Source organism: Aquarana catesbeiana, linkage group LG05 (assembly GCF_042186555.1).
Source record: "Aquarana catesbeiana isolate 2022-GZ linkage group LG05, ASM4218655v1, whole genome shotgun sequence".
Lineage (NCBI taxonomy): Eukaryota > Metazoa > Chordata > Amphibia > Anura > Ranidae > Aquarana > Aquarana catesbeiana.
Genome location: NC_133328.1, coordinates 467,729,360 through 467,756,129, shown reverse-complemented (window position 1 = coordinate 467,756,129; position 26,770 = coordinate 467,729,360). Strand labels below are relative to the sequence as shown.

At 42.7% G+C, this 26,770-nt stretch overlaps 1 protein-coding gene across 1 annotated transcript in view; it reads left to right on the top strand.

The window, feature by feature from the left end:
* Nucleotides 1–2,860: 2,860 nt before the first annotated feature.
* The window catches only part of SMCHD1 (structural maintenance of chromosomes flexible hinge domain containing 1), a 622,004-nt gene continuing 598,094 nt past the window's right edge, over nucleotides 2,861–26,770 (top strand). Inside the window, exons 1-2 of the mRNA XM_073631430.1 lie at nucleotides 2,861–3,145; nucleotides 16,068–16,143. Of these exons, the coding sequence (XP_073487531.1) occupies nucleotides 2,987–3,145; nucleotides 16,068–16,143 (235 nt within the window). The 5' untranslated portion in view covers nucleotides 2,861–2,986. The remainder of the gene's footprint in view (nucleotides 3,146–16,067; nucleotides 16,144–26,770) is intronic.

Sequence of the window (26,770 nt, the reverse complement as noted above, 5' to 3'; positions counted from 1 at the left end):
TATAAACGCCACTAGTGCAATTATAGTTCAAATATTTTCAGTTAAATATTCTTTACATTTTTCAATGGGAAGGATATTTTGTACTGATCAATAAGCTAATATTGTGGTTTGGATATTTGAACCACAATCAAACTATTGAGTATTAGCTTTTTTTAAGGTTTTAGGGCATATGCCCTCTTTTAATATGGCGGATCGAGGGATACCACGAGTTCAGAATTGGGCGTTCCGCTTGCTTTGTAATGTACATAAGGCGGTGAGTCAGCACGCCGCCCGTACCCCTGGAAGACGTCATCTGTGACGAAACGGCGTAGGGAGGAGCAGCGTGCTGACATCACCACACACTGCGCTGAACCCGGAAGCTACGGGCAGCATACGAGAGCCGGCCGGCTCGTGTTTCTTGTTATCCACTGTAGAACATACATCTTTTTAACTGTAAGTGCAATCTTTTACATTAATAAATTGTTTTAAAACGGATTACACTATGGATGCTTCATATCTTTTCCCGGTCTGTGAACGAATTTATACCACATGAGATGACATCTCATATTAAAAGCGGGGGAAGCTTTTCTGGCGCTGACAGCTAACACCCGAGGCTGGGTAAAAGCCTAAAGCACGCTGGGTCTCTGTGACAGGGGACCTAGGGAGCTGGTAAGCGGCAGCAATATCTGTGGTGGAGGCACTTTTGTGTTCACTCAACACGTCTAGTGGTTTGAACTGCATGTCACCATCTATGAATTATCTCTAATATATCTACATCAACGGATTTGTTGCTTTTTTAAAATTAATTTTTTTCTGTGATGGACTTTTAGTAGAAGTTTCTTGGTTTGATAATTTACTTATATTTGTTTGTTGTTTTTTGAGCACTGATCACGGGTGACATTGAACAAATTTTTTATATATATGTATAGGCATGACCTGCAAAACTCATGCAAGTTTGGTATATAGCACAGCTTAATATTTTTGAATGTCATTTCGAATATATATAGAGGCATGACCTGCAAAACTCATGCAATTTTGATACATAGCACAGCTTATTATTTTTGAATGTTTGTTTTAATGCGTTTATCTTGCATTTATTAGTTGCAGCTAACTCACGAATATTGAATTCATATCACTATTCACTAATCTATTTTTTAATTTTTGGGATAGCGCAGTAAGAATATTTTTGAATTTTACAGCTGAAGACCAGTCAGCAACGGTCTGGGGTTAGAGCACTTCCTTAAATAGGCCGTCTGGCGCCAATTGGCATTATGGGCACGCTCCTGCGCGTGCATGCAGTCTGCCGCGCACTGATGCAACCAAGCATCTGCAAACACCTGTGCCTGAACGCATGCGCACAAGTAAGCATCGGACAGGAAATGATAGTTCTCTTACAGGAGCCAACCTGCCGCAGTATAACTGCGGCGGTTGGTCAGGAACCATTTAAACAAGCCTTAAGAATATCATTTAGGGCCCATTCACACCAAACTGCACATAACTGGATGTTTTTGACTGCATGTTTACATGCATTTGAAACGCGCTTGCATGAATTTTGTGCTGTGTTTGCAGTGCATTTTTCTATAGGTTTTTGGGTTTTGACATAAAGGGGAACGGTGCGTTTGAAACGCATTCCCTGCATATGCAGTGTGGAAAAATGCAACATGCTCTACTTTTTTTTTACTGCACTGTAATGACGTGAACTATGTCCATAGGATTACCTTGACTTTGGGCTGTCTATGACAGTGGTTTTCAACTTTTTTTCAGTCAAGGCACCCTGGTTGAAAAAGGCTGGTTTATGCAGTTGGAGTCCAGTTAAAAATTAGGGATGGGCCTTGGGCATTTTTGGATCATACCCGCCACTGCACACCACCAATCATAGGCAATGAGGCATTTCCCGGCCCGTAGCTGCACATACACACGCTGCCTATGATTGGTGGTGTGCAGTGACGGCTTCCTGGCGGGTATGTTCCAAATCCATCATAAAAATGCATCCAACTTTGTTCACTGTGAAAGGGCCATTAGTGTGACTTTGATCTGTGTTTATAATGTTGTCACATCCCTGAGCCCACACAGAATACATACTCCATAGGGGGGGATATATAGAACTTATGATAGGAAGTAGTAGCTGTGCCAAGTCTTTATTTGCAGTAAACCATCTTTTTAGCTGCTTAGCTCTCCACACAGGGACATCTTTGTCATTCCATAGAAAACAATGTTAAAGCAAGATTCCGGCCACTCTAATTTTTTTTTTAAAAGTCAGCAGTTACAAACACTGTAGCTGCTGAATTTAAATAAGTAGACTTACCTGTCCTGGGTGGCCGTGATGTCTGCCGCCCGAGGCCGACCCGTCCCTGGGCTCCCGGAACCGCCATCCTAAGTAAGGGAAACAGGCAGTGGAGCCTTGCGGCTTCACTGCCAGTTTCCTACTGCGCACGCGCGAGGGGCGCAGCGATCTGTGAATGGCCCCATGGTTTTTTGGGAACACACACAGTTCCCAGAAGGCAACGGGGCCGCTCAGCTAGGAGCAGAACACGCCGTGGAATAGGAAGAGGCAGATTAGGAAGACCGCCTAGCAACAAGGGTTCAGGTAAGTTTAAAAAAATGTTTTTTTTAGTTTTTATGCTATTTTCTAATTTAGGGTGGCCCTCCACTTTAATGCCACCTAATCAAAATTTTAGACATTGCCACTGATATTTAAAAGTAGTTTTTTTCAAGATAAGATTCTGTCACTAATTGAAATATTTTGTTTCCATTATTCTCTATGGGCATTCCATCTCCCTGTTAAAGTCTATGGGCATTTCATTCTGTCATTCCTTTTAGTATATCCCCTCCACGCACAGCATCACTAACATCCTTCCAGCCTTTCCGCTCTACAGCTCTGTGAGGCGGCTCCGGCGGATGTGACGTCAGAGGCCCGCGTTTGAACCTGGTGCCGGGTTATCGTGTTGGCTGTAGCTGCGCCCCTCCGGACTCGAGTTCTCTCTTCACTCAGCGGCCCGCAGGCGCCATGACCGCGGCAAACGTAAGCCCGCCGGACCAGCACGGAGACGGCGACCCCCTCCTCAACGTATTCTTGTTTGACCGCCGTTTAGAGAAGTCTACGTGCGAGGAGAAGTGCCTGGCTGTGCGCGGCGGCTTCGCGGAGCTCCGTCATGACGTGTGTGAGGTAATGAAGGGAGCTGTGTACTAATGAAGGCCATTACAGGGAAGTCCTCTCAGGTGGGGGCTGGGTTGGCGCCAACTGAGCCTGGGAGCACACCACTGACAGCAAGACACACGTGTCACCTCCCTGTGTATATATTAACAGTGTGTATACACGTTTTATGTATTGAGCCATGAAGTCTTTATCACCACATTTTGTGTACAGTGTCAAGTACCACACACTATAATATACAAATAGAAGGGAGCTCACTCCTTCATACAATTTACCATGCGCTCAGTTGTGCATGTTCTGTTAGATTTTTTCATGTGTGTAAACAACGTATGTGTATGCCTTGGTATGAACTGGATTTCTGCTGTAATTTGTGATCTGACCCGCGTCTAATGGCCCACACGTTCCGAAAATCGGATGAAATATACCGCTTTCGACTCGATCGTGCGATAATTGGATCGTTAGTACAGAGCTTTCGAGAGCCGATTACGTCAATCCATCCGATGTTATTCGATCGGACAAGTACAAAACATTTCCTCGTACGAGTTTCATTTAGTCAGTACAGTTGTCGTCCGCACATACAATACAAATACATTACAACACATGACATTACTTCCATTTTTTTTTTTTTTTTTTTTTTCTGTTGTACGAGAATTTTCGTGACTTTAGTAACCTATTCAATTTCTACTTGTGACTATTAAGCAGAAGAAGTCAGACGCTCTGTCGTCTGATTTTTGGATCGTGTACAGGCCATATGTTACAATAGCAATAGACAAACACAATGTGCTTAAAGGGGTTGTAAAGTGTTATGTTTAAAAAAAAAAATAAAAAAAAAAATGTTATACTTACCTCCTCTGAGCAAGGGTTTTGCACAGAGCGGCCCCCACCCTCTTCTTCTAGGGTCCCCCTGCTTGTGCTCCTGGCTCCTCCTCTTCTTGAGTGCCCCCATGGAGAGCCGTATTCCTCGTGCATTAAGGTGAAAAACAACCCCTTTAACTGCTTGCCGACCGCCGCCTGTACATTTACGTTGACACAATGGCATGGACAGACAAATGGGTGTACAGGTACGCCCCTTTAAATTTGCCGCCATGCCATCGTGTGCGTGCCGCCGGCAGTGCGCTCCATGAGTGTGATTGCGGGTCCCACGGACTCGATGTCCACGGGGATATCGGGCGATCGTCTCACAGAGAGGAAGAACGGGGAAATGCTGATGTAAACAAGCATTTCCTCATTCTGCCTAGTGACAGGACACTGATCACCGCTCCCTGTATCCGGGAGTGGTGATCAGTGTGGTGTCACACATAGCCCCCCCCCCCCTTGCACTGATCGCTGTATAAATGTGGTCCCAAAATCGCGCCAAAAGTGTCCGATATGTCCGCCATATTGTCACAGTCACGATAAAAATCGCTGATTGCCGCCATTACTAGTAAAAAAAAAAAAAAAAAAAAAAAAATCAATAAAAATGCCATAAAACTATCCCTTATTTTGTAGACGCTATAGCTTTTGCGCAAACCAATCAAACGCTTATTACGATTTTTTTTTTTTTTTTAAACCGAAAATATGTAGAAGAATACATATCGGCCTAAACTGAGGAAAAAAATGTTTTTTTATATATTTTTTGGGGATATTTATTATAGCAAAAATAAAAAATAATGCGTTTTTTTTTTTTTCAAAATTGTCGCTATTTTTTTGTTTATAGTGCAAAAAATAAAAACCGCAGAGGTGATCAAATATCCCCAAAAGAAAGCTCTATTTGTGGGGAAAAAAAGGACGTCAATTTTGTTTGGGAGCCATGTCGCATGTCACAATTGTCAGTTAAAGCGCCTCAGTGCCGAATCGCAAAAAGTGCTCGGGTCTTTGGCCAGCTAAATGGTCCGGGGCTGAAGTGGTTAAAGTGGTATTAAAGCTTTATTTAAAAAAAAAAAAATAACAAACATGTTACTTACCTGCTGTGTGTAATGGTTTTGCACAGAGCAGCTCTGATCCTCCTCTTTGCCAGTCCCCACCGGTGCTCCTGGCTCCTCCATCACTGGATCATGGGGGGGGGGGGGCTGCACACAGTTTTTTTTGTTTGTTTTTTTTTTTAACTTCATGCATAGAATCTGTGAATGTAAAATACCTTCAGTCTTTAGAATCACTTTAACCCCTTCTGGACTGCCCCAAGCAAATATACTGCGGCTGGGCAGCCCTCCTGCACAAAATCATGTACCTGTACGTGGAATAAAATATATGCAGAGCTAATAATAAAAAAAAGTGTGCAAATGCATTAAAAAATGAAATGACACATCAAAATAAATAGTCCAAACTAGTAAATAAGACAAAATATAAGTCCCAAAGAAAGAAGAGTGTCCGTGCAATCATGGAATCATTAAAATCCAAATGCATAAGTAAACTGGTTTCACCACGTGATCCACCGCTGAGATAAGATGGACTCTTACCAGATTTTTAGGACTCTGTTACGGAGTCAAAAACGCCCAGTGTAGGGAATAAAGCAGCCTGTGCCAACCAACCACAGGAATCAAGGATATGACAGATTCAATAGCAGCTCAGTAAATGTACAAGGACGAATTCCCATCATGGATATGCAATAGAATAAAGCATCCACTCCCCTGATCCAGTCCTATACAGCCGCCTCCTCTCCTTCACCCAGAGGCTTGGGAGGCGAATCGGGCTACCCGCAGCCGGCCCACAACTAAGTTCTCGGCTCCGACGCTGTGCGGCCCTCTTTCATCTCCCCATGGAGAAACTCCGCCGCCATCTTGCAGCCTGCACATTGGGACACTGCAAACTGCTCCACGGGTTAGTCTTTTTTTTGATCCCCCTGCTATCTGACCATCCCGGCCATGAACGAGACTCGTCCCTCCTGCCTTCCAGTGCTGGAGATTGTCCCCTACATTCCAACAGGGCCGCTCACAATCTCAACAGCCTACCTCTCCAGCCACCCTAACCCCTTCCTCTGCCCCAGGCTCCCCAAAGCCACAGAGGCCTCTCCGCTCCCACGAATCCAGCACCGCGGGCTTGACTGGAGAGCCCCCACACTCATCTTCTGGCCCGCATATGAGCCCGGCATTGCCATCGCGGATGGATGACCAAAGAGAGTGGTTTGAACCCTGGGCCCCCCCCTTGCTGCCTCTGGCCCACCATCAACCCCTACCTAAGATACCCTCCATTCTCACAGCAGATGAGCTGATCTGGCAGGAACAACTACATTCACTGCCCACAAAAGCAGACTTTAAACTGCTGATTTCTGAGGTCAAAGAAGCCTGCCGCAGCGAAATCGTGACCCTGCAAGCGGACTGTCGCCAACTGGCCACACAGGTAGAAGACCTAGATGAAGACCTACAACCCACTAAACTTCCAGTCCACCGAATCCAATCCCATCAAACAGACGATCGATATATGCTCCGTGACATGCAACGTCACCTGGAAGATCTGGACAATCACAATCGTCGCAACAATATTAGGATCCGGGGGCTCCCAGGGTCTTGTGGTCCAGAGGACCTACAATCGATTCTCCAAACAATTTTCAACAACTTGCTAGGAGTCCCTACTTCCACGCACATTGAGGACAGAGCCTTGAGGCCTAAAGACCAAGTGTCTAAACCTAGAGACATAATTTGCAGAGTGCACTCGTTCGCGCTAAAGGAAGACGTCATGCGCAAGGCCTGGGCGATTAAACCTATCCTTGTAGACGGCACCCCAATTCAACTTTCCCTGATCTCTCGTGGATCACCCTGCAGAAGCGTAGGCTGCTCCAGCCACTCCTCCACTCTCTACAAGAAAATAACATCACCTATCGATGGGGTTTCCTGTTTAGCCTCACAGCTACACATGCCGGGAAGACGGCGACGCTTCGAGTTCCTGAGGACCTTCATTTCTTCTGTGAGACTGTTACTGTCCCTACCCCAGATCTCCCAGGTTGGAATATTATCCCCCCCCCCCCATCGACCGGCTGGCAAAAAATTTCCTGCGAAGTGGAGAAGACAACCCCTGGACACCCCTCGGATGAGTCCCAAACACCGGCCTACCTGAACACTACCACCGGCCTTTTTGATTCACTCCTCTTTTCTTCATAGTAGGAGGGCCCGCTCCCGAAGTGACACATTGACCATGCACAGTTTGCCACAATTAGCCTTTGTGTGTTGGCTACATTAATCTGGTTTTCACCCCTAGGTGGTCAGTCCCTTCCAATGGGAGCCGGTTCCTGTCCCTCCTGGACATTATGTCCTCCGGGGTCTGGACCGCCAGGTTGAGGTCTTGACCTCCTCTGGAGTCTGGTCCTGACCCGGACGACCTTAAGTTTGTGGCTCATAGCCTGCCTGTTTTTGCCCACAGGTTCAGAATGTTTGTTTTTCTTACGACTAGTATTGTCCCCTAGCCTTTAAATATTTAACAGATTTATTTCTTAGCAGGTCCTAGATCATGGGTACTGATTGGACTTTTTTCCGACACTACCGCCCTTGCTTATTTAGTGATTTAAAAGTTCCCCCTCAATCACTACTTACCCCCCTCGCTCTTGATAGACGATGGCAGTAACATGGGACTTTAGGTCTGAAGTCAGACCTTTACTTCTTGTGTTGAATATGGTACACTTAGTTTATTTTGTTTACATGTTCCTCTTTCTTCCCTTTCTTCTCTTCTCTTTCCCATGGCTAGTCTCTCCTGGGCTCCTGAGTTACTCCCTGGGTGGGGGAGACTATCCCTGGTCTCGGAACGCATCTCCCTGGAATCACAGGCCAGATAAGTATACCGCACCACGACACATGCTTCTCTATCTTTTTCCGCTCACATTTGAACCACAACATTGTACGGATATACTCACATAATGTCAATGGCCTTAACTCTAATTTTAAATGCCAATTAGGACTACGAAGTTTCAAAGACTCTGAAGCGGAGGTAATTTTTATACAAGAAACACACTTTAACAAAACGGGCACCCTGGCGTTTGCGTCGCGATTATTCCCCACGGGTTACCTTGCCTCTAGCACTAAAAAGAAAGCAGGGGTGGCCATCCTGATTAGAAGGGGATCTCCATTTACTCCCACCTCCTCTTACTCTGATCCACATGGTCGTTTTTTGATCCTTAGTAACAAATGGCAACAATCTGACATAACTTTCTGCAGCATTTATGCACCAAATGTGAATCAGATGCCCTTTGTGACCTAACGTATACAACCGTCTTTTTTGCACCAGACATTCCTTCTTAGTCGTAGGCGGAGATTTTAACCTCCCATTCTCCCCCACTTCAGATAGAACATCCCTCACCAAAAAAGTCCCCTCTGCGCGCCTTTCCAGACAATCCCTACAATTTCCTCAGATCACTCGTAAATTTGCTCTGTTTGATGCATGGCTCGTAGAACATCTGGCGGAACGTCAATACTCCCACTATTCCCATCCATTTAGCACACATGCACGTCTAGACTACTTTTTTGTTAATACCCCCTCCTTACGTGCGATTGCTAACGTGAATATTCTGCCTGTGTCATGGTCTGACCACGCGCCAATCTTTTTGACACTTAAACTGCACCCTTCTAAAGTCAAACACTGCCACTGGCGGCTGAACGACTTTCTCTTGAAAGATCTCACATATAGGTTGGAAATGGAGAAAACTTTAAAACTATACTTTGTAGAAAACAATACCCCAGAGGTCTCTGTGGGAACCCTCTGGGAAGCACATAAGACGGTCATAAGGGGACAATGCGTAGTAATCTCCACAACTTGGAAGAAAAATGCCACACTGCTGAGACAACAGACAGTATAGCGCTTACGGGAGCTAGAATCCAGACTTACAACCTCATCCTCCATCCGTCTATTAAGAGAAATTATACGGCTCAGAGCTATGCTCAAAAGTATAGACATAGGCAGAGTAGAGAAAGCCCTTCAGAGACTACGCCAGCTGTACTATGATGAAGGCAACAAGGCCCATATCCTACTGGCGGTGGGGATGGGGGTTTGGCCTTTCCGCACCTTCAACGCTATTATTATGCTGCACAACTGAGAGCCATAGCTTCTTGGGTCACCCTTCCGGCCTACAATCGCTGGACTCAGAAAAAATATGGCTGGCTCCCATCCACCCGAACAATTTATTGTGGAACGTCAATGCCAATATCCCCTCCTCTGCCCTACTACACACTATGCATCTCCTCCACTATCTGGAGGCGGCTAAACCATAGCACCCCTCTACAATCTGAGGCCTTTTTGGTAACGGCCTTCCTTTATAACCCTAAACTACCTGACAGCTTAACCTCTCAGATGATCTCCCCATGGCTGCAAAGAAAACTCTTTCATTATGGACACTTGGTGGACCCAGTGTCTAGGATCTTGCTATCCTTTGACAAACTCAGAGCCAAATATGAGCTTCCCCCTAGTGCCTCTTTTGGCTACCTCCAGATACGGCATTATGCACTCACCATCTCCCCTACCCTCCAATTCTCCAAGCCATCCCCATTTGAATGTTTAGTTCTTTCAGGCCCCACGCAGAAAGGTCTGACTTCGGACATATATAAAATCATAAACTCATATGACATGCTCATTAGGGGGAAACATAGATACATGCGTAGATGGGAGGAACAACTTGGGGAGGAACTAACACCTGAACAGTGGGCCATTATATGGAGATGGGAAGCCAGGAGCTCTATATGTACACTTGATAAAGAAAACTCATACAAGTTGCTTTTTCATTGGTACCTTACTCCATCACGTCTGCGGGCCATATACCCGTCGGCCTCGGATCGCTGCTGGAGGTGTTGTCGAGCCCGGGGCACGCTATATCAAATTTATTGGAGCTGTTCCTCCCTCCAGCCCTACTGGCGGGCAGTACGGGACCTCCTTCACCAGCTATTTGAGGTAGATATCCCTCTTTCTCCTAAATTTTTCTTACTGGGACTCCCTCCCACCACACTTCCCGGACTAGCCAAAAAGCTGGCAATGCAAATACTTACGGCAGCCAGATGTCTAATATCCTTACACTGGAAACATCAAAATCCTCCATCATTATCTGATCTGTATACCAGAATTAAAGACGTAGAGATTATGGAATCCATGACAGCCAGACTTACAGATAGAGTAGACCGACACACAGCAACTTGGGAGCCATGGCACAAGCGACTGGAACCCCCCGAGATTCCATTGGACCCCCCCCCGCTTTGAACATTGTCCACACCTGGAGCCCTGGAGAGACGCTCCCTAATATATGGGTCCTTTTAATACCTCTCTCACTTCCCTTTTCTTTTTTTTTTTTTTTCTCTCTCTTCTCTTACCTCCTCTTTGAGAAGAATAGGCTAAGCAATTTTCATATGTCAGTCTAGATTTCTAAGGTCCGCTCTCCTTTTTCTAGAGAAATTTGTTATGAATACTATGCTTTCATTGCCTCTTTTTTTTTTTTTTTTTTTCTTTTTCACATGCAATGTTACTTTCAACAGTTGTATTGTATACTTTGAAACTTACCGTATACACTCGAGTATAAGCCGAGTTTTTCAGCACTTTTTTTTGTGCTGAAAGTGCCCCCCTTGGCTTATACTCGAGTCAAGCACTTTTCTGCAGCAGAAAATGACCTTTTCCGAACCGACTTTGGGGCCCAGTATCTCTGGGCCACTTGGTGCTAGGAACTCCAAATCAGGTGTGCAAACCCAGTGGAACTAGCACTACAAAGCTGGGGTTCCTAGCACCAAGTTGCCCCGAGATACAGGGCCCCAAAGTCGGTTCAGAAAATGTCATTCTCTGCTGCAGAAAAGTGCTTGACATTTTCCCAACCGACTTTGGGGCCCCGTATCTCGGGGCCACTTGGTTCTAGGAACCACAGCTTTGGATATGTTGTAGTGCTATTTCCACTGGGTTTGCACACCAAATTTGGGGTTCCTAGTGCCAAGTGGCCCGAGATACAGGGCCCCAAATTCGGTCAACTGTGTCCATCTGCAGCAATGTCATTTCAGGACCGTTTGGGTCCAGAGACCCCAAATTTTGGCTGCAGCTAGGGGGCATCTAGGAACGCTTAACTACCTAGTTTGAAGTTCGGGGGACCTATTGCTGCAAATGGGCACAGTGAGGCTGCAAATGGGCATTGTTGACCCTCTTTTTCACTTACAGTAGCTGCGCATTTCTCACCCTAGGCTTATACTCGAGTCAATAAGTTTTCCCAGTTTTTTGTGGTAAAATTAGGTGCCTCCGCTTATATTCGGGTCGGCTTATACTCGAGTATATACAGTAATAAAAATTGTCAATTATTAAAAAAAAAAAAAAAAAAAGTCAGCAGCTTCACTTATTGTAGCTGCTGACTTTTATATAGGTGGAACTCCGCTTTAAGTGGTTACATTTTTGTTTGCGTTACACAATAGTAATTGGGACCTAGGATAAGCATCATTATGGGTAACTGATTTGCACACTGCACACAAATTATTTTTTCTGCAGTTCCACTTTAATTACATAAAAGTTCCTCAGATGAATGCACCCATCAATTAAACATATTAAAGAGGAACTCCAGTCTTAAAAAAAAAATGAAAGGTATTGTAAAGGTTTGTTTAAAAACAACAAAAACAAACATGTTATACTTGCCTCCTCTGTGCAGTGGATTTGCACAGAACGGCCCTGATCCTCCTCTTCTGGGGTCCCCCCAGTGGCGCTCCTGGCTCCTTCCTGCATCGAGTCCCCCCCACGGAGAGCTGCATTCCATGGAGGCACATGTGCATGCTCTCTGGAGTCCTGCTGCTGCATCCATTGACACAGACAGGTGGTCTCGGCCACGCTGCCCCGCCCCTGTCTCACTGAATTTGATTGACAGTCTTGCTATCAATCTATCCAATAAGAACCTGAGCCTGGGCTCGTCCTCGTCGCTGGAAAGATCGGATTCAGGTAAGTAAAAGGGGGGGGGCTGCTGCACTACAGAAGGGTTTTCACCTTAATGCATTGAATGCATTAAGGTGAAAAACCTTGAGGGTTTACAACCCCTTTTAAGTCAGTAGCTACAAATACCATTGTTAAAGACTTTTAACCACTTAATTGCCAGCTGTCATCGTTATATAGCGGCAGGTTGGCTCCCCTGGGTGAATCAGCGTAGCTGTACCGTGGGCGCTTTAAGGGCTATAGGGGGCGCACGCGTGTGCCATCGGAGACTATGTCCGCCGGCAACCCGTGATCGCTCCTCAGAGAGCCAGAACGGTGATCTATCAATGTAAACCGACAGATCCCCATTCTGACAGGGAAGTAGAGAGAGATCTGCTGTTCCTAGTGATCAGTGTTGTGAGTGTGGTATGGAATCTTAATTAAGATCTCAGTGTTTTGTTTTTCAGTGCCTCCAACCTTACTGTAAATTTGTGAACGACGTTAAGATAATCAGTACATACCACAATACTTTCTGAGTTCATTAATTTATGGGGATTTCTTACCAATGTATAAATATCTCCCAATAAAATTAATAAGTAAATAATTTGACTTTATTAATTAACAAGTATAGTTATACAATTTCATACAGAACTGGAATTTCTGGTGATTAATATTTTACACGCACATTATCAAAACATCAACATGGCAATTAAAACGATATTTCTTAATATACACAATTTACTCAGGGGAGCCCAAATGGTTCTGTTAGAAAAATATGTGCGGTAATCGCGCTCTACGTTCAAGAACACAATATCCCTTGTCACTTGGGGAAACAGTCCTCTGAATTTCTCCGGCCGGAAGGTATCCAAAGTATGTCTCACGGAGTCAGCAGATGGATATTGCCAATTTGAAAGAAATATTAATCCAACAGAGCTACTAAATTGAAAGGGGCGATAAATACTTTCCCTGGGACCACAGTTATTTAAATTGATGTAATACATGTTTATGTCTGAATTTCCCCAAACACAGCTTCAATACACACAGCCTAGATCAGAGGTCATCAACCCTGTCCTCGGGGCCCACTAACAGGCCAGGTTTTCTGTATTACCTTGGGGAGATGCAGACTAGAATACTGCAATCACTGAGCAACAAATGATATCACCTGTGATGTATTTCAGTTATCTTGCAAACCTGGCCTGTTAGTGGGCCCTGAGGACAGGGTTGATGACCACTGGCTTAGATGGTCAGTATGGGCAAATGATTAATGATAAACTACCCTACACTCTTGTCAGAAACCATAAAATCAGACCGAGACAGAAGTACAGTTAGATCACACTTGTTTATTAATAAAAATAAAAAGAACAAATGTAGTCAAAACATAGCTAAAGTTCAGTAATCGGAATGGATAGTCAGCCAAGCAGAAGTCAGGGATCAAAGTAGTGGAACAGCAAGCAGGATCTTGAGCCAGAAGGGATGTCAGCAAAGCCAGTCTTTAACCACTTACCGACCGCCGCACGACGATGTACGTCCAAACTTTGGCGGCGGATATCGTTGTTATGGCAGCAGCTAGCTGCCATAACCCCGGTATCCCCGTTTTCGTGCGGCGGCCGGCTTTCAGATAAAAGTGGTCCCTGCGGCGGATTCGCCGCGAGAACACTTTTATCGGTGGCGGGAGAGGGCCCCCTCTCCCGCCGCGATCCAGTGCCCTCTGCCGCTTACCGGAGCTGTCGGTAGCGGCGGAGGCGATCGCATCCGTCTCCGTCCTGTGTCTGGAGACGAGTGAGGCTAAGATGGCGCCCACTCATCTCCATGACACTGCTGGGCGGAAGCGACGTCAAAACGTCACTTCCGTCTACGCCTCTTAAAGGCACACCTTTTTATATATTTTTAGAACCTATACATTTATTAAACATCTTCAACTCTCAAACCCCTGATGAAGGTATCAGAATACTGGAAACGCGTCGGGTATTGGGGTACATCACCCCTAGGAGAGTATTTATAGCACGATCATTATTCATCTGTATATCTTCGGTTCTGTCTCTGTATGGAATGTACATTTCTATATGTTGTAGACGTTTGCACGTCTTTTTTACTGTATACCATTAAAATATATATATTTTTTAGCTCGAGTTGGTGGTCTGTCAAAGTCCCAATAAGGGGGGTATTCTTCTTTGGTTTATCACATTAGGGATGGGACCACCATACTCTTCATTTGGTGTGATGGAAGCCTCGTTTTTCCTGTCTTGTAAACTAGCGCTCGTAATGGAGAATTAACATTTGTGACGTGGCAAATTCTGAAATCTCCAAATGCAGCGCACAATTCTCTTTTTCTTTAATGGGATAATAATGAAGCTGCTTTGCTGGCGATACTGATGGAGTTATTGCAAATACATTTTCAAAGGCTTTTTTTTCTAGTGATTTCAAGAATAATATTAGTATGCTTTTTTTTTTTTTTTTTTAATTTTTTTTTTAATTATTATTTGGGCAAGTTACCACAACACCATTATCCCGTAGTTTTTAAGATCAAAGATACAACTATGTTGGTGTCCCTTGTTAATTTTACATTGTATTTTTTAAAATGTAACTGCCTGGGCAGCACAGTGGTGTAGTGGATAGCACTTTCACCTAGCAGTAAGAAGGGTCGCTGGGTCAAATCCCAACCACGACACTACCTGCCTGGAGTTTGCATGTTCTCCCTGTGCCTGCGTGGGTTTCCTCCAGGTACTCCGGTTTCCTCCCACACTCCAAAGACATGCTGGTAGGTTAATTGGATCCTGTCTAAATTGTCCCTAGTATGTATGAATGTAAGTTAGGGACCTTAGATTGTAAGCTCCTTGAGGGTAGGGACTGATGTGAATGTACAATGTATATGTAAAGCGCTGCGTAAATTGACGGCGCTATATAAGTACCTGAAATAAATAAATAAATAAAATACTCCCAAACTGTCATTTGAAGTCCACAATTTTTTTATTGTGCGTTAAAAAAAGAAAACAAATAAAATTAGATATGCTATCTGACAATAGAACTTAACCAATTATATAAAAAATGTGCGCTTGCATTAAATGATATATCTCGTTATATCAGTATATATAAGATCATAAAGGAAAATGACTCCAAGTGAAAAATATCGCTATACTACACGATATGGACAATGTGAAAAATCAGTGCTAAAATTCATATATATTGAATACAATAAAATTACAAAAAGTAAAAACATTCAATTCATAACAATAAGCATGAAGAAAAGTGCAAAGAGTAGTGTTCAGGTTCAGTCCAACCCAAGGTGAAAAATTGAATATTTAAAATTGCATGAAGAAATTAAAATCGCACAGGTAAAAAACGCATATCCACAGTTCATTCAATGCATCCCATGTGAGTGGGGGGAAAAATAGAGGATGTGAGGAGACTTCCAGCCACCAGTGGATCCAAGGGGTGATAAAAGATGTACCCTTACCGGACAAGTTGGACCTCCTATATAGCAAGGTCGTATGGGCACGCAGATATGGCCCTCTGCAGGGACAGATGGATGACGGATCAGCCAGCATGCACCGCATACAGCAGGGAATATTTCCGGTACTTCAGCGTTGAAAGAGGCACTCGCCCGTCGCAGGAACCATGGTCGAAAAGGGAGGGGGGGGGGGGGGGGGGAGAGAAAAAGACTCCGATGGTGTAGTAAATTTGGGAATTGCCTCAATAAACCAGTCGTCATATTACAAAGTAACATGGAAATCAAAGATAAAAAAACGTTAAAAAGCCTGTATATAGCAAGAACAAACGCCTGTGCACAATTACATGGGGCTCTTGTTCAGATGATCACATCATCGTTCGTTTGGTCTCTGCTCATGGGACCTAAGGAGTGACATGCAGGCAGAGAGAGTCAATAGGTGGCTGCTCCTGACCCTTACCATCCCCTTTATTAGAAACTGCATGATCAATTCCATTGCAATAGCAAAGTAAGTGGGAACTGAAGGATTACGTATTTCTGCTTCAGGAAAGGAGTACTTTTTTTGTTTTACATTGCTAATAGCCTATTTAGTGTTTTTAATGTTTGACTGTAAATCCAAGAAAATTACTTCTACCTGATGAATTAATTTTGTACTTTTCTTTTCTTTTTTTTAAGGCCTTTGGGATCAACTCAAATGAGAATTTTGTCATTTCAACAACAAACAGAATGGAAGTAACTGTCACAGACTTTAGTAAGTGTATATTATTCAGATATGTAGATTGTGCAGACAATAGTAAAGGAAAATAACTTTCTGTTTTGGCTACACAAAACAAAGCTACACAGTGCTACACAATGATGTGTTTGCTATTTGTAGGTTCTTTATCTTTTGTTATAGCTGAACTCTGGAAACGAGACAGAATCTACCTTTGCAGTGAGTTCCCCACACTACAATGGTTAAAGTGTGTGTGTGTGTGTGTGTAAGTGTAATTTATTTTTTTTATTTATTTCAGGTACTTATATAGTGCCATCAATTTACGCAGCGCTTTACATATCCATTGTACATACACATCAGTCCCTACCCTCAAGGAGCTTACAATCTAAGGTCCCTAACTCACATTCATACATACTAGGGACAATTTAGACAGGACCCAATTAACCTACCAGCATGTCTTTGGAGTGTGGGAGGAAACCGGAGTACCCGGAGAAAACCCACGCAGGCACAGGGAGAACATGCAAACTCCAGGCAGGTAGTATCATGGTTGGGATTCGAACCAGCGACCCTTCTTACTGCTAGGCGAAAGTGCTATTATATATATATATATATATATATATATATATATATATATGTGTGTGTGTATGTATATATATATATATATATATATATATATATATATATATATATATATATATATACATATATATAAAAAATTAATACTGTGAAAAAGTTTTCCCCCTTTCTGTTTTTTTTTTTTTTTTTTTTTTTTGCATATTTGTCACACTTAAATGACTCAGGTCATCAAACAAATGTTATTATTACACAAAGATAACCCAAGTAAATACAAAATGCAGTTTTTATATTATGGTTTCATTTATTAAGGCAAAAAAGCTGTCCAAACTTGTCTGGCTTTATGTGAAAACATAATTGCCCCCTAAACCTAATAACTGGTTGTGCCACCCTTGGCGGCAACAAGTGAAATCAAGCGTTTGCGATAACTGGCAATGGGTTTTTTGCATTGCTGTGGAGCAATTTTGGCCCAATCTTATTTGCAGAATTGTTTTAATTTAGCCACATTGGAGGGTTTTCCAGCATGAATGGCCTGTGTAAGGTCATGATACAGCATCTCAATTGGATTTAAGTCCGGGCTTTGACTAGGCCACTCCAAAACCTAAATTTTGCTTTGTTTGAACCATTTGGAGGTAGACTTGCTATTGTGTTTCGGATCATTGTCCTGCTGCATAACCCAAGTGCACTTAAGTTTGAGGTCATGAACTGATCGCCAGACATTCTCCTTTAGGATTTTCTGGTAGAGCTCAGAATTCATGGTTCCATCAATTATGGTAAGTCGCCCAGGTCCTGAAGCTGCAAAGCAACCCCAGACCATCACGCTACCAACATCACCATGTCTGTTGGTATGATGTTCTTGTTATGAAATGCTGTATTAGTTTTATGCCACGTGTAATGGGACACACACCTTCCAAAAAGTTACATTTTTGTCAGTCCACAGAATATTTGCCTAAAAGGGGATAACCAAGATGATGTTTTTTGGTAAATGTGAGATGAGCCTTTGTGTTCTTTTTTTGTCAGCAGTGGTTTTGGCCTTGGAACTCTCCCATGGATGCCATTTTTGCCCAGTCTCTTTCTTATTGTTGAATGATGAACACTGATCTTACCTGAGGCAAGTGAGGCCTGCAGTTCTTTAGTTGTTGTTCTGGGTTCTTTTATGACCTCCTGGATGAGTCGTCATGCTCTTGGAGTAATTTTTTTAGGCCGGCCACTCCTGGGAAGTTTCACCACTGTTCCAAGTTATCTCCATTTGTGGATAATGGCTCTCCCCACCTTTCACTGGAGTTCCAAAGCCTTAGAAATGGCTTTGAAACCCTTCCTAGACCGATACATGTACATTACTTTGTTTCTAATCTGTTCCTGAATTTTTTAGATTATGGCATGATGTGTGGCTTTTTGTGATCTGTTAGTGTGCTTCACTTTGTCAGACAGCTTCTATTTATGTGATTTCTTGATTCAACAGGTCTGGCAATAATCAGGCCTGGGTGTGGCAAGTGAAATTGAACTCCGCTTTCCAGAAAATTGTGGCTAATCACAGTTCATTCATGATTCAGCATAGGAGGGGGCAATTACTTTTTCACATAGGGCCAGGCAGGTTTGAACAGCTTTTTTCCCTTTTAATAATTTGAAAACTGCATCTTGGATTTACTTGGGTTATCTTTCTGTAATATTAAAATTTGTTTGATCTGAATCATTTAAGGGTGAGAAATACGCAAAATAATAAAAATCAGGAAGGGGCAAATACTTTTTTACAGCACTGTGTGGGACACCTATTAGATCTAGCTCTTAGAATCTTGCGGGTAACTGATACAATATGCCGGGAAGTGATTTATGTAGACTAAGCTGGCAACACTTAACACACTCCCAATATTAATGTGCAAAAAACATGTAATTAGTACATTATGCTGTGCTATGTGATATTAAACCATGTGAAGTTATTATGCCCTATTGTGAAATCAATATAATGACCATTTTGTGAATATTCTTTCCTCGTAAGCATATATCTACATACCGCAGCAGTCTTAAAAGTGTTTCATATATAGAATATATATACTCAAATGGTAAATAAAGTGCTATATACAGTTGTGCACATAAGTTTACATACCCTGGCAGAATTTGATTTCTTGGCCATTTTTCAGACAATATGAATGTTAACACAAAAACCTTTCTTTCACTCATGGTTAGTGTTTGGCTGAAGCCATTTATTATCAATCAACTGTGTTTACTCTTTTTAAATCATAATGGCAACAGAAACTACCCAAATGACCTGATCAAAAGTTTACATACCCCAGTTCTCAATACCATGCATTGCCCCCTTTAACATCAATGACAGCTTGTAGTCTTTTGTGGTATTTGTGGATGAGGCTCTTTATTATTATTATTATTATTATTATTATTATTATTCAGGATTTATATAGCGCCAACAGTTTGCGCAGCGCTGTACAACATGGGGCAGACAGTACACTTACAATACAAATCAATACAGGAGGGATCAGAGGGCCCTGCTCATTAGAGCTTACAATCTAGAAGGGAGGGTCAAGTGGAAACAAAAGGTAATAACTGTGGGGGATGAGCTGATGGGGGGAAAAAAAAATGAAAATACAGTTGCTAGGTGTGGGTAGGATAGGCTTCTCTGAAGAGAAGGGTTTTCGGGGATCTTCTGAAAGCTAATAAAGTAGGAGATAAGCGGACAGATTGGGGTAGGGCATTCCATAGGATTGGAGAGGCTTTGGAAAAGGCCTGGAGGCGAGCATGGGAGGAGGTGACAAGGGAGCTAGAGAGCAGGAGGTCTTGAGAGGAACGAAGAGAGGGAGTGGGTTGGTATTTAGAGACTAAGCTAGTGATGTAGCTGGGGGTGAAATTGTGGATTGCTTTGTACATACTTGTTAGAATTTTGAATTTAATTCTTTGGCTGAGCAGAAGCCAGTGGAGGGATTGACAGAGAGGAGTGGCAGACACAGAGCGATTGGTAAGGTGGATGAGTCTGGCAGCGGCATTCATAATGGATTGAAGAGGTGATAGACTATGTAGAAGGGAAGGGAGTTGCAGTAGTCGAGGCGAGAGATGACCAGCGAGTGAATTAAGAGCTTTGTTGTGTCATTGGTTAGAAAGGGGTGTATTTTGGAGATGTTGCGGAGGTTGAGGCGGCAGGATTTGGACAGTGATTGGATGTGTAGCTTGAAGGAGAGTTCAGAGTCTAGGACTACACCTAGAACCTTGGCATGTGGGGGTGGGCTTATAGTTGTGCCATCGATTTTGACAGAGAGATCAGGGGAAGAGGCATATGGGGGAGGAAAAATTATAAGTTCGGTTTTGGCTAGATTGAGTTTAAGGAAGTGGTGTGACATTCAGACTGATATATCTGAGAGTAAATTACTGATACATGAGGAGACAGAGGGAGTGAGCTGAGGGGTAGAGAAATAGGTGATATTGGAAGCCATGGGAGGCTATCAGTTGACCTAGGGAGGCAGTGTAGATTGAAAATAGTAGAGGTCCAAGAACAGAACCCTGAGGGACCCCAACAGAGAAAGGGAGAGGAGAGGAGGAAGTAGAGTTATAAGAAACGCTAAAGGTGCGGTTGGATAAGTAGGAAGAGAACCAGCGAAGTGTACAGTCACAGAGTCCAAAGGCGTGTAGTTTTTTGAGGAGGAGGGGGTGGTCAATCGTATCAAAGGCAGCAGAGAGGTCCAGGAGTAGGAGTAAAGAATAGTGTTGATTGGTTTTGGCCGTTAGTAGATCGTTTGTTAGTTTTAGGAGAGCAGTTTCTGTGGAGTGTTGAGGACGAAATCAAGACTGAAGGGGATCAAGAAGGCCATTATCAGTGAGGTGGACGCTCAGTCGGTTATAGACCAGACGTTCGAGGAGTTTGGATAAGAAGGGGAGCAAGGAGATGGGGCGTAGGTTGTTAAGATTGGATTGGTCCAGTGAGGGCTTTTTAAGTATGGGTCTGACAAGTGCATGTTTTAGAGAGTTGGGGAAGATGCCAGAAGAGAGGGAGAGATTGAAGATGTGGGTTAGAGAGTGTAGTATAGGGCCAGAGGGTGAACGTAGCATTTGTGAGGGAACAGGATCCAGAGGGCAGGTGGTAAGGTGGACAAGTAAGTAGTTTAGCAACTTCGTCTGTAGTGGTGGGGTTGAAAGAGGGAAATAATGATTGTGCCTGTGGGCATGAGGTGTAAAGCATGGAGGGTGTCGGCACAATAGAGATCTCAGCGCGAATAGTATCAATCTTCTGTTTGAAGTGATTGGCGATCTCCTGTGCAGTGAGTGAGTTGGCGGGTGGAGGCGGTGGAGGACGAAGTAGAGAGTTGAAGGTGGAGAAGAGTTGATGGGGACAGGATGATAAGTTGCTAATGAGAGTGATAAAATAGGTCTGCTTGGCAGAGAGGAGGCTAGAATTGTATTTTTGGAGGGCAGATTTATATTGGTTGAAATCTCTCTGGGACTTAGTCTTACGCCACAGGCGCTCAAGAGCATGACTACGTTTTTTCAGACTTCTAGTATCATCTGTTTGCCAAGGTTGAAGGGGTCTGGGCTTGATTCTGTGTGTAGTGAGGGGGGCAAGTGAGTTCAGTGAGGCTAGAAGTGAAGCGTTGTACACAGAAGTGGCTTGGTTGGTGCAGGATAGGGGTGAGATTTTGTCGTAGAGGTTGTTGATAGCAGAGTAGAGAAGAGAAGGGTTGAGATGACGTAGGTTTCTGCGGGTAACTTTAAGGTGGTTGGAGGGAGAGGAGGTGAAGGAAAGGGAGAGAGTGAAACTAATAAGGTGGTAATCAGAGAGAGGCAGTGGATAGTTAGAGAGGTTGCATGGAGTGCAAAGGTGAGAGAACACGAGGTCAAGGATATTGCCTTCTGAGTGAGTTGAAGCATGTATCCACTGCTTCAGGTCAAAGGAGGATGTTAGGAGGATGTTAGGCTAAGAAGTTTGGAAGTGGAAGGAGTGTTAGTATTAATAGGGATGTTGAAGTCCCCGAGAATGATAGTGGGGATTTCAGAAGAAAGAAAGTAGGGTAGCCAGGCAGAGAAGTCTTCAAGAAAGGTTGATACTGGTCCAGGGGGCCTGTGAAAAGACGAATACAGTGTGCTTCGAAAAAGGAGAGTGACACAGAGGTTGGTGGCTGCAGTACCTGAAAGGTGCTATGTGGGGCTAGAAGGATTCCGACACCTCCTCCCTTACGTCCGCTGGATCTGGGGGAGTGAGTCCAGAGAAGACCACCATGGGATAGGGCAGCAGAAGATGCAGTGTCGGATTCGCGGAGCCAGGTTTCGGTAATGGCGAGTAGGTTAAATGAGTTGGCAATAAAGAGGTCATGGAGAGAGGTGAGCTTGTTGCAGACAGAGCAGGAGTTCCAAAGGGCACAAGAGAAAGGGAGTCTGGTTTTGGGAAGAATAGAAATGGGAACTAAATTGTGTTGATTGAGGCTGCTGCCAGAGGGTGCAGGGTGATGGGTGCATGGGGTACAGTTAAATGATGGAGGCCCAGGGTTTGGGGATATATCTCCAGAGGTTAGGAGAAGCAAGAGGGTAAGGGATGTAATAGGGGAGTGGGATTTATATGAAGGGACATGCCCCAGGGTCTTAGAGATTTTTAGTGTCTGTGGATTTAGAATTAGCAGGAGTTGGTGGGTGCAGTAATAAGGACTGGACAGGAGTGAGGGTTATATACACTTTGTGGGGGAGAAGAGGGGTGAAGGAGAGATAGTTTTAGGATGGAGGACAGAGTTGTTAAAAGCAGTGGTAGAGAAAGCATATTACAAGGAAAAAGAGCTAAAGGAGTAAGCAAGTTTACCTGATGTCTGTGTGCTGTTTTTCAAAGTGTTTATCTTGTGTCCTTTCGCTTTGTGCATTCGCTGAAGTGCAGAGTCAGAAGTGCATTTCACTTATAGAAATCGCCACTTTGAGAAAGAGCCAAATTGCAAATGTGTACCCCCTGCAAATGCTTCCCCCAAGAGAAGCTTATATATATATATATATATATATATATATATATACTGATAGGGGTAGGGTGTGGGTGGATTTCAATTAGCTGACAAGAGGTTATAAAGCTTGGCTGGTTAATAGGGCAAAATTCTTAAGTCACAAACAGACTAGCAAGAGGGCACTAAAGTTAAGAGGGCCATAATTTTGGGTAAGACAAGGGAGATAATAAAGCATTGTAATGTGGACAGGTCTACAGACAGTTAAGTAAAAATAACATACCAGCATTATTAGAGACACATAAGAAAAAAGATGGCAGTGTTTCAGTTTTTGGCTGGAGTTGCAGCAGTAGGAGCATACCAGAGTTAAGAGACATAGAAGACAGTTTTCACTAATGCGATTCTGGATGGAGTTGCAGCAGTAGGAGCATACCCCCTGCAAAAAAAAAAAAAAAAATTAATTTATCTCCTCAGATGGTAAAGCTGCCCATTCCTCTTGACAAAAAGCCTCCAGTTCCTGTAAAGTCTTGGGCAAACTTGCATGAACTGCACATTTTGAGATCTCCCCAGAGTGGCTCAATGATAATAAGTTTAGGAGACTGAGATGGCCACTCCAGATCCTTCACTTTATTCTGCTGTAGCCAATGACAGGTCGACTTGGCCTTGTGTTTTTCATCATTGTCATGTTGGAATGTCCAAGTACGTACCATGCACAGCTTCCTGGCTGATGAATGCAAATGTTCCTCCAGTATTTTTTGATAACACACTGCATTCATCTTGCCATCACTTTTGACCAAATTTCCTGTGCCTTTGTAGCTCACACATCCCCAAAACATCAGCAATCCACCTCTGTACCTTCATCATAGACCTTGTTGACTCCTCTCCAAATTTAGGGTTTATGGTTGTTGCCAAAAAGCTCAATTGTTGGTCTGATCACTGGAAATGACTTTGTGCCAGAAGGTTTGAGGCTTGTCTCTGTGCTGTTTGGCGTATTGTAAGCGGGATACTTTGTGACATTTGCGTAGTAATGGCTTTCTTCTGGCTACTCGTTTACGCAGCCCATCTTTCTTCAAGTGCCTCCTTATTGTGCATCTTGAAACAGCCACACCACATGTTTTCAGAGAGTCCTGTATTTCATCTGAAGTTATTTGTGGATTTTTCTTTCCATCCTGAACAATTTTCCTGGCAGTTGTAGCTGAAATCCTAGTTGGTCTACCTGACCGTTGTTTGATTTCAACAGAACCCCTCATTTTCCACTTCTTGATTAGAGTTTGAACACTGTTGATTGGCATTCTCAATTCCTTGGATACCTTTTTTATATCCATTTCCTGTTTTATACAGTTCAACTACCTTTTCCCGCAGATCCTTTGACAATTATTTTGCTTTCCCCATGACTCTTAATCCAGAAACGTCAGTGCAGCACGGGATGAAAGATGCAAGGCTCTCTTAGGAGTCCAGAAACCCATTGACCTTTTATACACACTAATTACAAGCAAACAGACCACAGGTGAGGATGATTACTTAATAGCCATTCAAACCCCTTTGTGTCAACTTGTGTGCATGTTATCAGGCCAAAATCACCAGGGTATGTACATTTTTGATCAGGGTCATTTTGGGTAGCTCTGTTGCCATTATGATTTAAAAAGAGTAAACACAGTTGATTGATAATAAATGGTTTCAGCCAAACACTAACCATGAGTGAAAGAAATGTTTTTGTATCATTCATATACTCTGAAAAATGGCCAAGAAATCAAAAATTCTGCCAGGGTATGTAAACTTATGAGCACAACTGTAAGTGCAAATATTTGTGCTTAAAACTATTAATATGTTTCGCTATACACATAAACAGTCCAAATTCATTAAACATAAAAGTGCTTCAGTGCAAAGTTGTGCCTTTAAACTTATTTTTATCTTTACATTCCTTCATGCATGTGTCTGGCATGCACCCAAGTGCTCACCCATTAGGTGTGTGCTCATCTCAGATAATGTGACCTCACACTTAAGTTTGGTCAAACACAGCTTTTTAGTCTCCCAGGACTAATTGAACGTGTTTTCCTCCTTCCAGTCCTGTCAGTGTATATCCCCAATGTTAGCGGTTGCTCAATATAAATATGCAAGAGAAAGGAGCTCCAAATAGTGCTTAAATCTTTAAAACCATGTATTTATTAAAAGATGATTGTATCACATTCAAATTTGCTCCAGTGCACGAACTATATACAGCATGTTATTATTAAAATCCAAAGCACTACAACAGTAAATAATTTAGGATCGTTCCCCGATGTTGTGGCTGTGCGACGGCTTACAGTATGTGGATAACCACCAACAGACTAAAATACATTATACCACCAGATCATATATATCTATATGATACATATAGATACAGAGAGCTTAGTAAAAGGGAACCATGGTGGTTCCATGAATTACCTGTATTGGCACCGAATGGGTTAAACAAGGAATTTGATTTGAGGGGTTTTTTAATCAATTTTTAAGTTTATGTAGGGATTCTACATTATGGGGTAAAAGACTAGCAATATATTTAGATTACAATTGTTTTAATTTTATTTAATGTTAATTTTATAATTTCATCACGATTTTGTGTGTGTGTATGTATGTGTGTGTGTGTGTGTGTGTATATGTGTGTGTATATATATATATATATATATATATATATATATATATATATATATATATATATATATATATTTCATTTTTTTTTAACATTTTTATTTATGTAATATAGGTATATATGATCTGGTGGTGTAATGTATTTTAGTCTGTAGGTGATTATGCACATATTTTAAGCTATTGCATAGCCACAACATCGGGGAACGATCCTAAATGATTTACTCCCAAATACACTGGAAGATTTGAAAACTGGGTTGATTAACCAAAATAAGTCCAAGGTCTGGCGATGTCAGTCGTGAGTAGCGGTATCCATTACATGCACATAGTGTCTTGTTGGCCATTAGGAATCCCCCTGAGGAAGTCACATGACCCTGTGACGTAACGCATAGGGGAAGGGCGGATGGTGTAATGAGACGCTGAGACACACATCGGAGCAGCACGGAGTTGTTGCAGTGCTTTGAATTTTATAATAACAAGCTGTATATAGTTGGTGCACTGGAACACCCATCAAATGTGAATGTGATACAATTAGCTTTTAATAAATACATGGTTTTAAAGAATTAAGCACTATTTGGAGTGCATATTTATATTGAGCAACCGCTGACATTGGGGATATACACTGACAGGACTGGAAGGAGGAAAACATGTTCAGTTAGTCCTGGGAGACTAAAAATCTGTGAATGTGTATAGAGAAATTTATTTTTAGTTTGAAGCACACATTTTTGCACTTATATAGCACGTTATTTGAGCACATATATTCTATATATTAAGCACTTTTAAGATTGCAGATATATGTAGATATATGATTATGAGGAAAGACTATTCACAAAATGGTCATTATATTGATGCCACAATAAGGCTTAATAACTTAACATGGTTAAACCACTTCAGCCCCGGAAGAATTTACCCCCTTCCTGACCAGAGCGCTTTTTGTGATACTGCACTGCGTCGTTTTAACTGACATTTATGCGGTCGTGCGGCGCTGCTCCCAAACAAAATTAACATCCTTTTTTTCCCACAAATAGAGCTTTCTTTTGGTGGTATTTGATCACCTCTGCGTTCTTTTTTTGTTTATAGCTCAAAAAAAAAAAAAAAAAAGCGACAATTTTGGAAAAAAGAAAGCAATATTTTTTACTGTTTGCTATAATAAATATCCCCCAAAAATATATAAGAAAACCCACATTTTTTTCTCAGTTTAGGCCGATATATATTCTACATATTTTTGATAAAAAATTGCAATAAGCGTATATTTATTGGTTTGCGCAAAAGTTATAGCGTCTACAAAATAGAGAATAGATTTATGGCATTTTTATTATATATTTTTTTTATATTAGTAATGGTGGCGATCTGCGATTTTTAACGTTGCTGCGACATGGCGGACACATCGGATACTTTTGACACTATTTTGGGACCATTTGTCATTTATACAGCGATCAGTGCTATAAAAATGCACTGATTACTGTGTAAATGACACTGGCAGGGAAGGGGTTAAATACTAGGGGGCGATCAAGGGGTTAAGTGTGTCCTAGGGAGTCATTCTAACTGTGGGGGGG